Raw genomic sequence first — 13,527 nt, 5'->3', positions numbered from 1 at the left:
CTCAATAGTTGAAATGATGTTTTGTCTATTTCCTCCTATCAGTTCATGTTTTGGGCAGAGTTCCCATAAGACAAGATGACATGTGTCAGCCCTGTGATAGCCTGATGTCAAGGGTGTAACCTGCCGCTCCTCGATGTAAGTGGTGACAGATCATGAAGGGATGGAGGAGACCTGGGCGTGTTTATCTAGATCACATGATTCTGATGTGCTGGTGTATAATAAGTACGAGGACCAAACTCTTTCACGGTTTCAGGTTGCTCTGAAAGCTGATGCTGACATTTAAACTCCTAAAAGGGTAAGAATCTGTGTATGTATATATAAATTATTAACATATAATATTTACAGTGTACATTTGAAATATAGTATTTTATTCGGATTAGAATTTACAAAACGTGTAGCAATCTTCTACATTGTATCAAAGCTTTGTGACTTACTTCCTTAATTGAACCACGTGATGATATGTTTCTTGAGAGTTCCTCGTGTCAGTCGGGACTTTCTAGGATTGAAACTCATTTTCTTCATGTTGCCAAAGAGGGAAAGAAGAGACACTTCGTAAGTGAGATGGATCTGCGTGAGGCAAAATGGAAATCAGGTAAGTAAGACTTAAAAAAAAATCATTTAAACATGAACTCTAATTGAAAGCTTTATTTTGCAATCATGTGAACACTTCATTTTCAATCTGATCTGGTTTGCAGTGAAGAGGCCGAGGCATTGAGTCAGCTGAGTTCCATGATTTATTCCCTGTGATTCAGACCCGTGGAAGATATCAGTGCTTTTAATTTTCATTACACCGCTCGTTGTGTGATGACGTATGATGAAAGGTGGAGAGGCACATTTTTAGCTGGACTTCATGAGAATGCATTTATCACAATGTCCAGAAAAATTTGACTTTGCGAAAGAAACTCATGCCAGACAGAAACGTTATTGACTGTTGGACTTATTCTGAGTCTGTCTTCATGACAGCCTCAGTTACGTGTTGGTTTATGCGATGAGGAGAAAGTAAAGTCTTTCACATCTAGTTGCTTTGGCTCTAGAAAAGTCTTTCACACTTTGGCAACCAGGAAAAAGAGCAAGAACAAGTATGCTCAATAAAGAATCAATAAAGATTTTAAATATCTTGATAAAAGTTCCCTATTTGGATGTGCTTCTCTCTCTCTTTGTGCTTCCAGCTGCTGTCAGTGTGCTGCTGTTCATTCTCTACCTCAGCAACACTGCTGCTGCCGTCAGCCTGAAGGAACATCTGGCTGACTGTCTGAAGGACAATGACTACGAGGAGCTGCTGCACACGGTGAAGACCGGCCTCCCTCACATGAATACATCTCATCATGTGGTTATCGTGGGAGCTGGCATCGCTGGACTGACGGCTGCCAAGCTCCTGCAAGACGCAGGACACCAGGTACATGCAGCAGGACGACACTTTAGAGCTTCACAAATATCAGCAACAATGTTGACAGTAGTAGCAATATTCAATGTAGTCGTTTCATAGTACTCTTGGTATCAGCAATAGCTGGAGTTGTAGTTGTATTAATCTGTTCTGACAAGGTGACCATACTGGAGGCTAGTGGTCGAGTTGGAGGACGGATGGAGACCTACAGGAATGAAAAAGAGGGCTGGTATGCCGACCTGGGAGCCATGAGGATCCCAAGTTCTCATCGGTAAGATTGTATTTTTTGAGTTGAGCATTTACAAACATTTGATAGAATCTAAAGGACCTGAAATGAATAGATATGCTGTTGTAAAGGTCATACAATTGACACAGTAGAACTGACTCAAAGTTGTTTCTTTTTATTGAACAAAACATTCCTGTTTTTTGACATGAAGTGATACGGTGCTTCAAAATATGACTTGGCAGTAGATACATTTCATTTTTGGGGCCAGTGGAGGATGCCAGTATTATCGCTGGTGTGTTGGTTACTTAACTAAAATCAGAAAAATGATTCAGGGATTGCCTACACATCAAGTGTGTCAGAGGAATCTTTATTAATTCACTGTCTTTGCTACACACCGTAAAAACAGCTTGCAGAAACTCTGCCACTATCACCTCCTCTGTTAACAGAATCGTCCACTGGTTTGCTGAAAAGCTGGACGTCAAGCTGAATGAATTCATCATGGATGACCCCAACACCTTTTACTTCGTTAATGGGTTGCTGAAGAGGACGGACGCAGTGCAAAAAAACCCTGACATCCTCAAATACAACGTTAGTAAAAGTGAGAAAGGAAAATCAGCCGACGATCTGCTACAGCAAGCTTTGCAGAAGGTACGTAAGCCAGAGGAAAAGAAGGAGAGGTGGAAAAAAGTCGCACAAATTCACACATCCTTGGAGAGTGGTTGGCTCAGGACATTTGCATCACTAACCAGACAATTAGTTAACATACATACACAACATTCAAGCAAATGTAATTGCCTCTTTTGTAGAGGAGTTCATCATCGGCATAGAGGAGTTTGTATAAAACATGGTGCAACATAGCTGTTATGATAGCCTCATCCATTTTGGACCTTCCGAGTGCAGATGCCGATATACTTTTCCTTCCCAAGCAAGTTGACTAATTGCCGAGTTTAGTTTAGTTTTACACTGTTACCACCAGTAAGGTTGAAGCAGGATCTGTTTAAAATCTTTAGTTTTCGAAAATTAGACGAAGAAAACAAACCAGTTGAGCTAACATGCAACATTTAGTATCTTCGTCAGGTAGTCACCAAATAATCTGAATTTACCCTACAGTGAAAATAATACTTCACTCTGGACCAAATTATTGGATTTAACAGACACAATTGCATTGCTGCTAGGTGGCTTCATAATTGTTTGGTTTGTGGGCTCCAACCTCCAAGAACTCCCATTGGTTTGCTTTCTGTGTCAGGCTTGGCCACATAGTTGAGTTACACATTCATGGTTCATTATAGACATAGAACTCAAAGCTCGCTGAGTGAATACTCCATCAGCTCAATCGATGATTCAACTGACTTCATCAATGCAGGTGATATTTTTTCCTTTTCTTTTTTTGTAGGTCAAAGATGAAGTGGAGGCTCATGGTTGCAGGGCTGCACTGATAAAATACAATCGTTATTCTGTGAAGGTAAGACACAATGTGATGTGTACAAATCTTGTAAAATTAGAACACTGTGTTGGGTATATGAATTATGGGAATCACAAATAATATTTTAGTGTATTACTAATAGCATCAATTAGGTGTGCCATTTCCGATGTTTCACCATTTGAAACAGAAACAAACTTCCCACCACCTATATCTGACAAGTGGAAAACATTTGATCAAATAGCTTTGTTTTAATGAATTGTAAACCTTCTTGCTCAGCCTGATTTCACAAAAATAACTTTGAAACTTTGTTTATTTCACAGGACTATCTGAGAGAAGAAGGAGGTCTGAGTTCAGAGGCAGTGAGGATGATTGGAGACCTGCTTAATGAACAGAGCCTCATGTACACTGCACTGAGTGAGATGATCTATGACCAGGCTGACATCAATGATGACATAAAGTGAGGACCGACATCCCAAACTGCCAGCTATTCAAAATGTGAAAACGTTTGCAAAGTAGAGCTCAATAATATTCAACCACGAGCCAGAAAAAGTGACGAAAATCAAACAGTTGTCATGAAAGGTTTGGAAAACTGATGTTGTACTGTACACCTCTTTGCAGATGACACCGTGTCATACATTTTGTCTTCACAGTTTAGTTTTGACTTTATCCACACAGCATTCGTTGCCACCCATCAAATATACGTCCAATATTAACTTGCATAGCTATGCTTTGGTTTTCACCAAATTATCCAGCTCTTTTGAAACTACCTGCTCCGCTGTTTTCACCAGCAAGTCACTACTTTGTTGGAACTGGGCAGGAAGTGTACAGAAGGTTTACCAAACCAGAAAACTAAGACAATACTATGTGGAGATAATGTTAGTTTGTCTTAGATTTGTGGTGTAACAGTCGAGTGAATCCCACTTTGACTCATATATTGGCAGCCTTGAACGAATGTCAAAAGACACAAATGACTGCAGGTTGCTCTCCTAGTCTGCATCATAATCTATATATATATATATATATATATATATATATACTGTAAATACTTTTGCTTAAACAGCATACAGACTCATTGCAAATCTCTCTCTACTAGAATGCATTCAATAAGAGAATCTATTTGTCTTTTTGTTTTTAAGGTACTCAGAAGTGACTGGTGGGTCGGACCTTCTCCCCAAAGCTTTTCTTAATGTCCTCAAAGTCCCTATTCTCCTCAACTCTAAGGTCAAACGCATCAGACACTCAGATAAAGGTGTAACTGTTTCGTATCAAAGAGGCCAACAGGCCAACAGTCTTCCTGCCGACATCGTTCTGGTAACAACCACAGCCAAAGCAGCCCTTTACATGGACTTTGTTCCAGCTCTCTCCGTTAACAAGATGGAGGCACTGAGGGCAACCCACTATGACAGCTCCACTAAAATCCTCCTCACCTTCAGCGAGAGGTTCTGGGAAAAGGACGGCATCCGAGGGGGAAAGAGCATCACTGACGGGCCCTCGCGTTACATCTACTACCCCAGCCACGGTTTCCCAGCAAATAAGAACATCGGTGTCCTCCTGGCTTCCTACACCTGGTCTGACGACTCCCTCCTCTTCTTAGGTGCGAGCGATGAAGACCTGAAAGAAATGGCTCTGAGAGATTTGGCAAAGATCCATGGCGAGCATGTCAGGTGTCTCTGCACAGGGGTGGTGGTGAAGAAGTGGAGCATGGATCCTCACGGCTTGGGCGCCTTCGCTCTCTTCACGCCCTACCAACATTTAGAGTACTCTCAGGAGCTCTTCAGAAGTGAAGGCAGGGTGCACTTTGCTGGTGAGCACACAGCCTTCCCTCACGCTTGGATCGAGACATCCATGAAATCTGCAATCAGGGCTGCTGCCAATATTAACAAAGTGACCGCCTTGAATTTAAAAACTGCTAAATGTCCACCACGAGATGACCTCTAGGTTCTGGATGACCGAGTCTCAGTAACTGTGTACTATCGTATTCATAAAAAGAACACAAAAAGGTGCAACATATCTAGCTAATGCCACAGAAATATACTATGTTGAAATGTGTCTGTCATAGAATGAAATTTGTTTCATGGTATACAGATACAAATACATCAATTTTATTAAGATTGAAAACAATCCCCCAAAAAACTTGATTTGAATATACATTTAATCATCAACCTTCCCATCCAGCCAATCCCAGCTCACATTGCCAGGATGCCACTTTATCATTGACACCATTTATGTTCATATAGAGTCAGCAATTAACGTAGCCTGTATGTCTTTAGCCTGTGGGAGCACACCGAGCACGAAAGAACCCAACCAGTCGTTGGATTTGAACCCTGGACCTTCTTGCTGCAAAGTGTCACTTTATTTATACAAATATTTTCTTCCTCATTATCTTTCTCCACCAACACTTCTGTATCATACATAATCAATCAGGGGACCCAGGTATGCTCGTCACATGGTACATACTGTATGTTTGCTGTGATTCACAGAAATAAAAGTACAACAAATGGCTGCCATTGACAAATGGCACATGCAGTACTTTATTGTTATGTCTAATGACGAATGCACCCGTCACATTCCAAATGTGATCATTTTAACAGATTTTCGTGTGGATGCTTGGTAACACTACTAAGTGACTATTGTTGCAATAATATGTTCATATAATTCAACAACTAAAGGTTGCTTGGTCAAGTCGGTATCACTAGCTCGGCTGTTTTTACTTTGCTGTGTCTCCAGACACTTCTCACTCGCCCCAGGCTCATGCATTTCTGAGGAACTCTCCAGACCTGTCATTCCCCATCCATCCACCAGATGCCCCTCAGACCCACCCGGGCACAGTCACCTGACTCTTACATCCAACTGCTCACCTGTTCGTCATTCCCCAATTACCCCCATAGTATTTGTATCAGCCCATCACCACTTGCTCCTGACCACATTGTCAACATTCCTTGCTGCCTTTGCGTTCTGTTAACCTGTGGTTTCTCACCTGCTTCTGTCTGGACGTGCTCCCGTCACTTATGTATCATGATTTTACCATTAAATCACTTACCAGTTGCTGTCTGCCCAGGTTCATTTGGGTCTTTTTCCTTGATACCTACCTGACCGTTTGCATCCTACTACTACCACTTGGAGTGGCAGAAGACGGAGCTTTCAACCGTTAGTTTTCGTGAACAATTTGACCTGTTTATCTATTACTTGCTGCTAATTATTTTTAAATGTTTATCCTTTCCTAGCTTACTACGATGACTACTGCTACTAATACCTTTATACAAGATTTTTAGATTATTGTGATGTAATACCTTGTCAAGTACTTCTTCTGCTGGGTTTTTATATCCATAAACAATTTCCTACAAATATGTTGTATCAACCCCAAAACGCACTGCGGTGGATCAGATACATCAAGTACTCTCTGTACTTCCTTAAACACCAACCCAGTTTAAAATCCCATGTGGCTGTGAGAAGGACAGGTGGTTAGCAATTAAGATCTCAGATGAATCAGCGCTCAGATTAAAAAGTCCTTGTTGCACTTCCTCGATGCAGGTGCTTTTCTGGCAAAGTTTCCATCCGATTAAAAACGGCCTTCTTCATGATGATGTTGCACGAGTTGGTTCAATATGAAACTGAAAACCAAACCCTGATGGTAAACAGAGACAGAGTCATGCCCTTTGTGGTCAGCCACAGACCAGGCGTGGTCAGATGAGAGAAACATTCCAGTATTGAGACAATTTACGGTATAAAAGAGATTATAACTTCACATCGGGTCGTTGTAACGTCAGCTCTCCTTGTTTAAGCTCCACAACAGGTAAGAACCCTTTCATCTAAAAAGCATTTTTATAATCTTACTACGAATATATCAGCATAAGAATTGATCTTTTGTTTTTCATCTAAAAAGAGTTTAATTTTAGTTAAATTTACAACACGTTACACTGACCCTGAATGTAAAGTTACATCACTGCAACAACTTCTAATAGAATTGAGTGAAAGTAAAAGATTAAAAGAAATATTAACATAAAACAGCAAATTAAAATCAATGTTAGTACAAATATAACATATACATATTGTATTTAAGACAGCAACAGCACAAAGGAATCATTCATGTAAAACAGAAACATACTTTTAATACAAAGAATTAGAAGAGGACAAACACTCGTGTTACTTTATCAATACATCTGCATCTATTCAACAGATGCAAGAAGCATGAACATGTAAACTAAAGTGAACCTTCATTCAGTCTGCTCTGTCGTGGTCTCTGTTGAGCTGAGGTTGTTCCCGTGAACGTCTTTATTTCTGTTTCTATTCATTTGTCACCAAAGACGGAAAGGAGACAAGCTTCCAAACTGAGATGGATCCACATGTGGTGAAATGGAAATTATGTGAGTATTGTTCCCGCAATATTGTGTTTTCTTTTATTTTGGCAAAGTATTGTCTAAATAATCAGAATCAGAACTGTTTACTGCCAAGTACGTTGCACATACAAGGAACTTGACCGAGTGAATGGTGCATAACAACAGACTCAGAGCAATTGTATGTGACACGATTTAAGAATGGAAAACTATCAAATGGTAAACAAACAAATAACGATGTTACAACAAGTATATTACTAAAGTGGCACGTGTGCATTGAAGGAGAAAAGATGTGCAAGTGTGTGTAACTGTAGGACATTGTCCTGGGATGTAAGTGTGTGAGTCAGTGGGGACAGTTTATTATTCCCTGAAGAGCAGACCTTGTCATGATGGCATTCAACTTGCTTTTAAATGTTTTAGTCATTCGTCTTTATTTCAAATATGTGACGAATGTGTCATCACTTCCTTGATGTTTCCTCCTCTGCAGTTTTGAAATGAGTAATTCTGCTTCACAGCAGTAAGGTTTCGTTTCCCTGCATGGCGAGCGAGGAGAGTCTTCACTGGACTTTACAGGAATATTCTGTGTGTCACATGCTGAGCAGATCAGCTGACATCAACACACTGGCTTTTGACTGTGTTCACGTTTTCTAGGCTCATCCATGCACACTGTTATTCCATATTTAATCATATCATAGAATGATCCAGACAGAGTAGTAGATGTCTGATCACATCAGGTTAGATTACAGATCATTATCAATAACCAAGATGGACTAAATGTTCAAAGAGTCTTTTTTTACGTTGACCATTAAACTTAATAAATCCATTTGATCGCCCAAAACAGACAAAATATGATGAAATGGAGACAAAGAGGTTTACAAATAACACCAAATTCAAAGTAAAACCATACCAAATAAATCGACATTGTTCCCCTTGAATAAAATAGCAACACTATCCAGGCATGATCACAAAGCCCTAAAATACAAGTGAGAGCTTCACAGAGAGAGCGTGAGACCAGAACTGTGGGAAAACCTCTTTTCTGTTTCCATTTCCCTTGAGCTCGAGACCGCCACACGTTTATTGTCAAGGCTTCAAAAAGAGGCGAGTTCACATGTTGTGTAGCGGCAGACGGAGAGGACTGAACCCTGTAGAAGAGATTACGGCTGAAGACTCCCAGGTATGGAGGAAACCCAGCTCCCATTCATGCTGTAGTTCAAAGTACAGTTACAGAGTTAAATGATAATGTACGCTTTCAGTTACTATCAGCAGGTGAGTTGAAGCAGCCTATTGTTCTCGGAATCTTCACTTTATGACTTATTTTGTGTTTTAAGGGGAATAAAGAACAGAGCAGGTTTTTTTGTTCAGTGTTTCGCCTCAAATCACATCTTTTCAAGCTGACTTTGGCTTCAGTCTTTTGGCAGACTTCGATACCCGAGGATGAACAAGGGTGTGAATCGTTTGACGTACTCCCTGTTGCAGTAAAGTGGTGTCTTTCCTCTCTTTGTGCTTCCAGCTGCTGTCAGTGTGCTGCTGTTCATTCTCTACCTCAGCAACACTGCTGCTGCCGTCAGCCTGAAGGAACATCTGGCTGACTGTCTGAAGGACAATGACTACGAGGAGCTGCTGCACACGGTGAAGACCGGCCTCCCTCACATGAATACATCTCATCATGTGGTTATCGTGGGAGCTGGCATCGCTGGACTGACGGCTGCCAAGCTCCTGCAAGACGCAGGACACCAGGTACTGCAGCAGGACGACACTTTAGAGCTTCACAAATATCAGCAACAATGTTGACAGTAGTAGCAATATTCAATGTAGTCGTTTCATAGTACTCTTGGTATCAGCAACAGCTGGAGTTGTAGTTGTATTAATCTGTTCTGACAAGGTGACCATACTGGAGGCTAGTGGTCGAGTTGGAGGACGGGTGGAGACCTACAGGAATGAAGAAGAGGGCTGGTATGCCGACCTGGGAGCCATGAGGATCCCAAGTTCTCACCGGTGAGTGAAGCTGTGTCTTAAATGAGCAAAACAACAGTTTGAACCTTCAGTCAGTTAAAAATGCTCCTTGTTGGCTCGTTAGCATGAGCAGCAATAAGTAACTCCTAAAAGAAACATCATCAAACAATTCATTTCATCTCATGGTTGTGCGCAGTGTGGACATGCCACAGTCATGAGCCTTGTTAGCAATGTCTTTAGAATGTAAGAGCTACATGCCAGCGTCAAGCGTCTCATCTCTGCACAGCATCGTCCGCTGGTTTGCGAATGAACTGGAAGTCAAGCTGAATAACTTCATCATGGAGGACATCAACACCTATTACCTGGTCCACGGGCTGCGGAAGAGGACGTACGCAGTGAAAGCGAATCCCGACATCCTGAAGTATAAACTTCCGAGAAGAGAGAGGGGGAAGTCAGCCGACCAGCTGCTCCAGCAAGCTCTGCAGAAGGTACTTTGTGCCTATTCTGTGGGAATGTGATTCCAATACGAGCTGAAAGATATTGTTCGAAACAGAACAACTTCATGAACATGTCTGCACTTTTGAGTCAATTGTTATCCCCCTGAATGTCATGTCGTAAATGTTGTAATAGCTGTTTTTCGTTCCCCGTTGATGAAACCTTTGCTTTTTTTCTAGAATTTTAGAGGCTGAATGCAATTTTGTGTTGTTGAACTTTTATAGGTTATTAAATCAAATCATCAATATATACACAAAAAATATAAGTTAAGTTCCTAGTAAGCATGGATTAGATTATATGGAGGTCAAAATATGTTTATTGAGTATAACTGAAACATTTGGCTGAATAATGAACATTGTTAAGATGTTTCCTGTTTTATTTTGAATTTCCCTGCCTCTTCTGTCCCGTGTTCACTTCACTTCCTGTCTTTGTATGTTGTCTGTGTTTTTTGTGTGTATGTTTGCTTCAGTTTAACCGAACCCAGAGTTGCGTAAAGTTAGATATTTTATATCCTGCATTGCCCCGAGGCTTCTGTGTGCAGAGGCACCGCTCTAAACTACAGCTGGATCTTTTCTCGAGGTGAAAGATGAAGTGGAGGCACATGGCTGCAGAGCTGCTCTACGGAAGTACGACCACTATTCTGTAAAGGTAAATCACAACGTGATCTCATGGAATTCCACAAAATGAGCACCGAGTCTGACACTCTGCTGCAGAAACAAATGATGTGAATGTTCTGTTCCCCCAATGAAGATTAGACAAGTATATGGGACAGTAGAACATATTCTCAGCTGATCTAAGGTCGCCTGAAAGAGAATCATTTGAGATTACGTTTCAATAAGAGATTGAAATCTAAATGTAGAAAACATTTGCGTGTTGTTTCACAGGAGTATCTGAAAGAAGAAGGTGGCGTGAGTCCAGAAGCGGTGAGGATGATCGGAGACTTACTCAATGAGCAGAGCCTCATGCACCTGGCGCTGACTGAGATGATCTACATCCAGAGCGACGTCAGCGACAGCACCACGTACGATTGGTTGATTTAACACATTTGTGCGTTTACGTTTGTCCCAAAAGATGTTGTGTTTTAATTCAAAGCCGGGGTAGACTTGAAACAAGTGGGGAGAAGGGAGCACAAATGCCTCGAAGGCATTCAGGGTGCTGCACTCAGATAGTGAGATAGTCCACACAGGGCGGACAGTAAGACGGGTGGATGGGTCAAACGATCACGGGACGTCCGTCCAGGAGACCGCTGTTTGTTTACCGTGCAAAACTGAATGTAGAGCTTTGTTTGTGCTCGGGCCGGGCACCGTAGCGCCTCCGCAGATGCCGGGCAAGCTCCGAGCATGCACAACAGCGTTTACTATCTATGTTCATTGTATTATTCTCCTAAACTCCAGAGGGCCTACAAACAAAATGAACTGTGAAGAATCAAAGAGACGACAAGGCAAAACGCCATAAGCCAACCTCCACTAAGCCGAGGAGGCGTAGTTATCTATAAACTCATATCTCATATTCATGGACTACTTTATTGCCTTTGTACAAACCCTGTAAATAAAGAAGTCAAGTGTTACATGTATTATAAAAAAATACAAAGGTTGAATATGTAAAGGATTTGATTTGGCTGCAAAATATTGACTCAAATGAAGATTGAGTCAATATTGAGTAAATTAGACCAGTTTCTAAAGCATCTAAACACCAATTGACCTTCTTTGTATAATCCCAGTTTATATTCATGTGAGTCGCTTCTCACCCACTCGTCACTGGAGTCATTGGTCAAGTGGTTTTGTTGCTCAACCCTAACCTCCAGTGACAAGAAACTGCACATGTGGAAACTGACACGCCTCACCTGACACATCTGACACTAGAGGGCAACGTAGAGTATCTTAGTTTGAAGCTTAGGGCCACTGACCAAACGTCGGCATTTGACGAGTTGGGAGTGAGAATGTGTTGTTGTGACAGAAGTTAGAATCTTGCCTACTTTACATACTTATGGTTGTGCCGAATAAAAGGGTCTAAAAATCGTTTCTTTTGTTTTGAAGGTACTACGAAGTGACCGGCGGCTCAGATCTCCTAACCAAGGCTTTTCTTTCTGTCCTTGACGTCCCCATCCTCCTCAAATCTAAGGTCAAAGGTATCAGCCAATCAGATGAGGGTGTAATTGTATCCTATCAGACGAGACACCAGACCTCTTTGACAGACCTTTCTGCTGACATTGTTTTGGTAACAACCACAGCCAAAGCAGCCCTCTTTATGGACTTTGATCCACCTCTCTCCATCAGAAAGATGGACGTCCTGAGGGGGGTCCATTATGAAAGCTCCACTAAAATCATCCTCACCTTTCGCAACAAGTTCTGGAAGGAGGACGGCATCCGAGGGGGAAAGAGCATCACTGACGGGCCCTCGCGTTACATCTACTACCCCAGCCACGGTTTCCCAACAAATAAGACCATCGGTGTCCTCCTGGCTTCCTACACCTGGTCTGACGACTCCCTCCTCTTCTTAGGTGCGAGCGATGAAGACCTGAAAGAAATGGCTCTGAGAGATTTGGCAAAGATCCATAGCGAGGATGTCAGGTGTCTCTGCACAGGGGTGGTGGTGAAGAAGTGGAGCATGGATCCTCACAGCTTGGGCGCCTTCGCTCTCTTCACGCCCTACCAACATTTAGAGTACTCTCAGGAGCTCTTCAGAAGTGAAGGCAGGGTGCACTTTGCTGGTGAGCACACAGCCTTCCCTCACGCTTGGATCGAGACATCTATGAAATCTGCAATCAGGGCTGCTGCCAATATTAACAAAGATTCAGCTAGAACTCAGCATGACGAGCTCTAGGGTTTTAAATCCAGCACTTTCGCTTGGTTGCTTTAGAAATGAGGCCCATCAGGATTGTCCAGCTCAATTCCACATGAAACTGGTGGATTTTCAGCACAGAAAATGGTTTAATGTTGATTGGTGAAAGTATAATTCGATGTAACGCACTTGAAATCAATAGTATGTGCACCACTAATGTCACTCCACGCTTGATGTTTGTGTCGATCAAATAGGTGCTAAATAACAAGAACCACTGCTATCTTTCCCTTCTACTTTAAATATGTTTCAGCTCATGGTGCTCAGAATTCTTCTCCAAAATGTAGAAGCGCAAAAATCAGAGGCAATTAAAGAGCTTTAAGAATGTATAAAATGCCTTAATAGCAAGGTTATGCTGCACATCATTAAAGGGCAACAAGCACTCCACGATCTTTGTCGACCTCAACTGACGGCTTGAGGGCATTACAGTAACAACAGCATTGACAAGTGATCATACAGAGAGAAACAGCAAGAAAGTGACACTGTAATACACTGATGTGCAATTTATGAGCATGACAATTAACGTAATGCATAATAAAAGACAGTTTAAAAATAGGAAATGTAAAAAATGTAATAAAATATAGAAAACAAACAAATTAAGAGTACGTTTAAACAAGGCCAGCTTAAGCTACTGTTAGTTTGGTGCAAATATACAATTTTACTTTAGTTTTAGTGAATGAGACACTGAAGGTTGATGTTGTCACTCAAGGGGAAACCCTGTTTTTTAAAGAATTGAACACTGCTCTTTATACATGAGACACACACTGACATGTATGAAATTATAAATTATTGACCAATATCAAGCTGAAATTGAGTGACTGTTGAGGTATGGGTTAAGTACATCTTTGATGAGAACAGCTGCATCAGACGGAGT

The 13,527-nt window shown here is 41.5% G+C and overlaps 1 protein-coding gene across 1 annotated transcript; it reads left to right on the top strand.

The window, feature by feature from the left end:
- Positions 1 to 254: 254 nt before the first annotated feature.
- Positions 255 to 12,638, top strand: LOC306796744 (uncharacterized protein; the record flags this gene model as incomplete). Its single annotated transcript, XM_079295815.1, has 14 exons — positions 255 to 295; positions 533 to 592; positions 1,170 to 1,396; positions 1,543 to 1,655; positions 2,057 to 2,258; positions 3,004 to 3,072; positions 3,354 to 3,490; positions 4,170 to 4,948; positions 8,878 to 9,104; positions 9,250 to 9,362; positions 9,607 to 9,808; positions 10,395 to 10,463; positions 10,700 to 10,836; positions 11,852 to 12,638. The coding sequence occupies exons 2-14, from the start codon at positions 562 to 564 to the stop codon at positions 12,636 to 12,638; spliced, it is 3,093 nt and encodes a 1,030-aa protein (XP_079151941.1). The 5' UTR covers positions 255 to 295; positions 533 to 561.
- Between the last annotated feature and the right edge of the window lie 889 nt (positions 12,639 to 13,527).

Source organism: Melanostigma gelatinosum (genome assembly GCF_949748355.1).
Source record: "Melanostigma gelatinosum genome assembly, chromosome: 23".
In the NCBI taxonomy this organism is placed as follows: domain Eukaryota; kingdom Metazoa; phylum Chordata; class Actinopteri; order Perciformes; family Zoarcidae; genus Melanostigma; species Melanostigma gelatinosum.
This window is presented reverse-complemented; position numbering and strand designations above follow the sequence as displayed.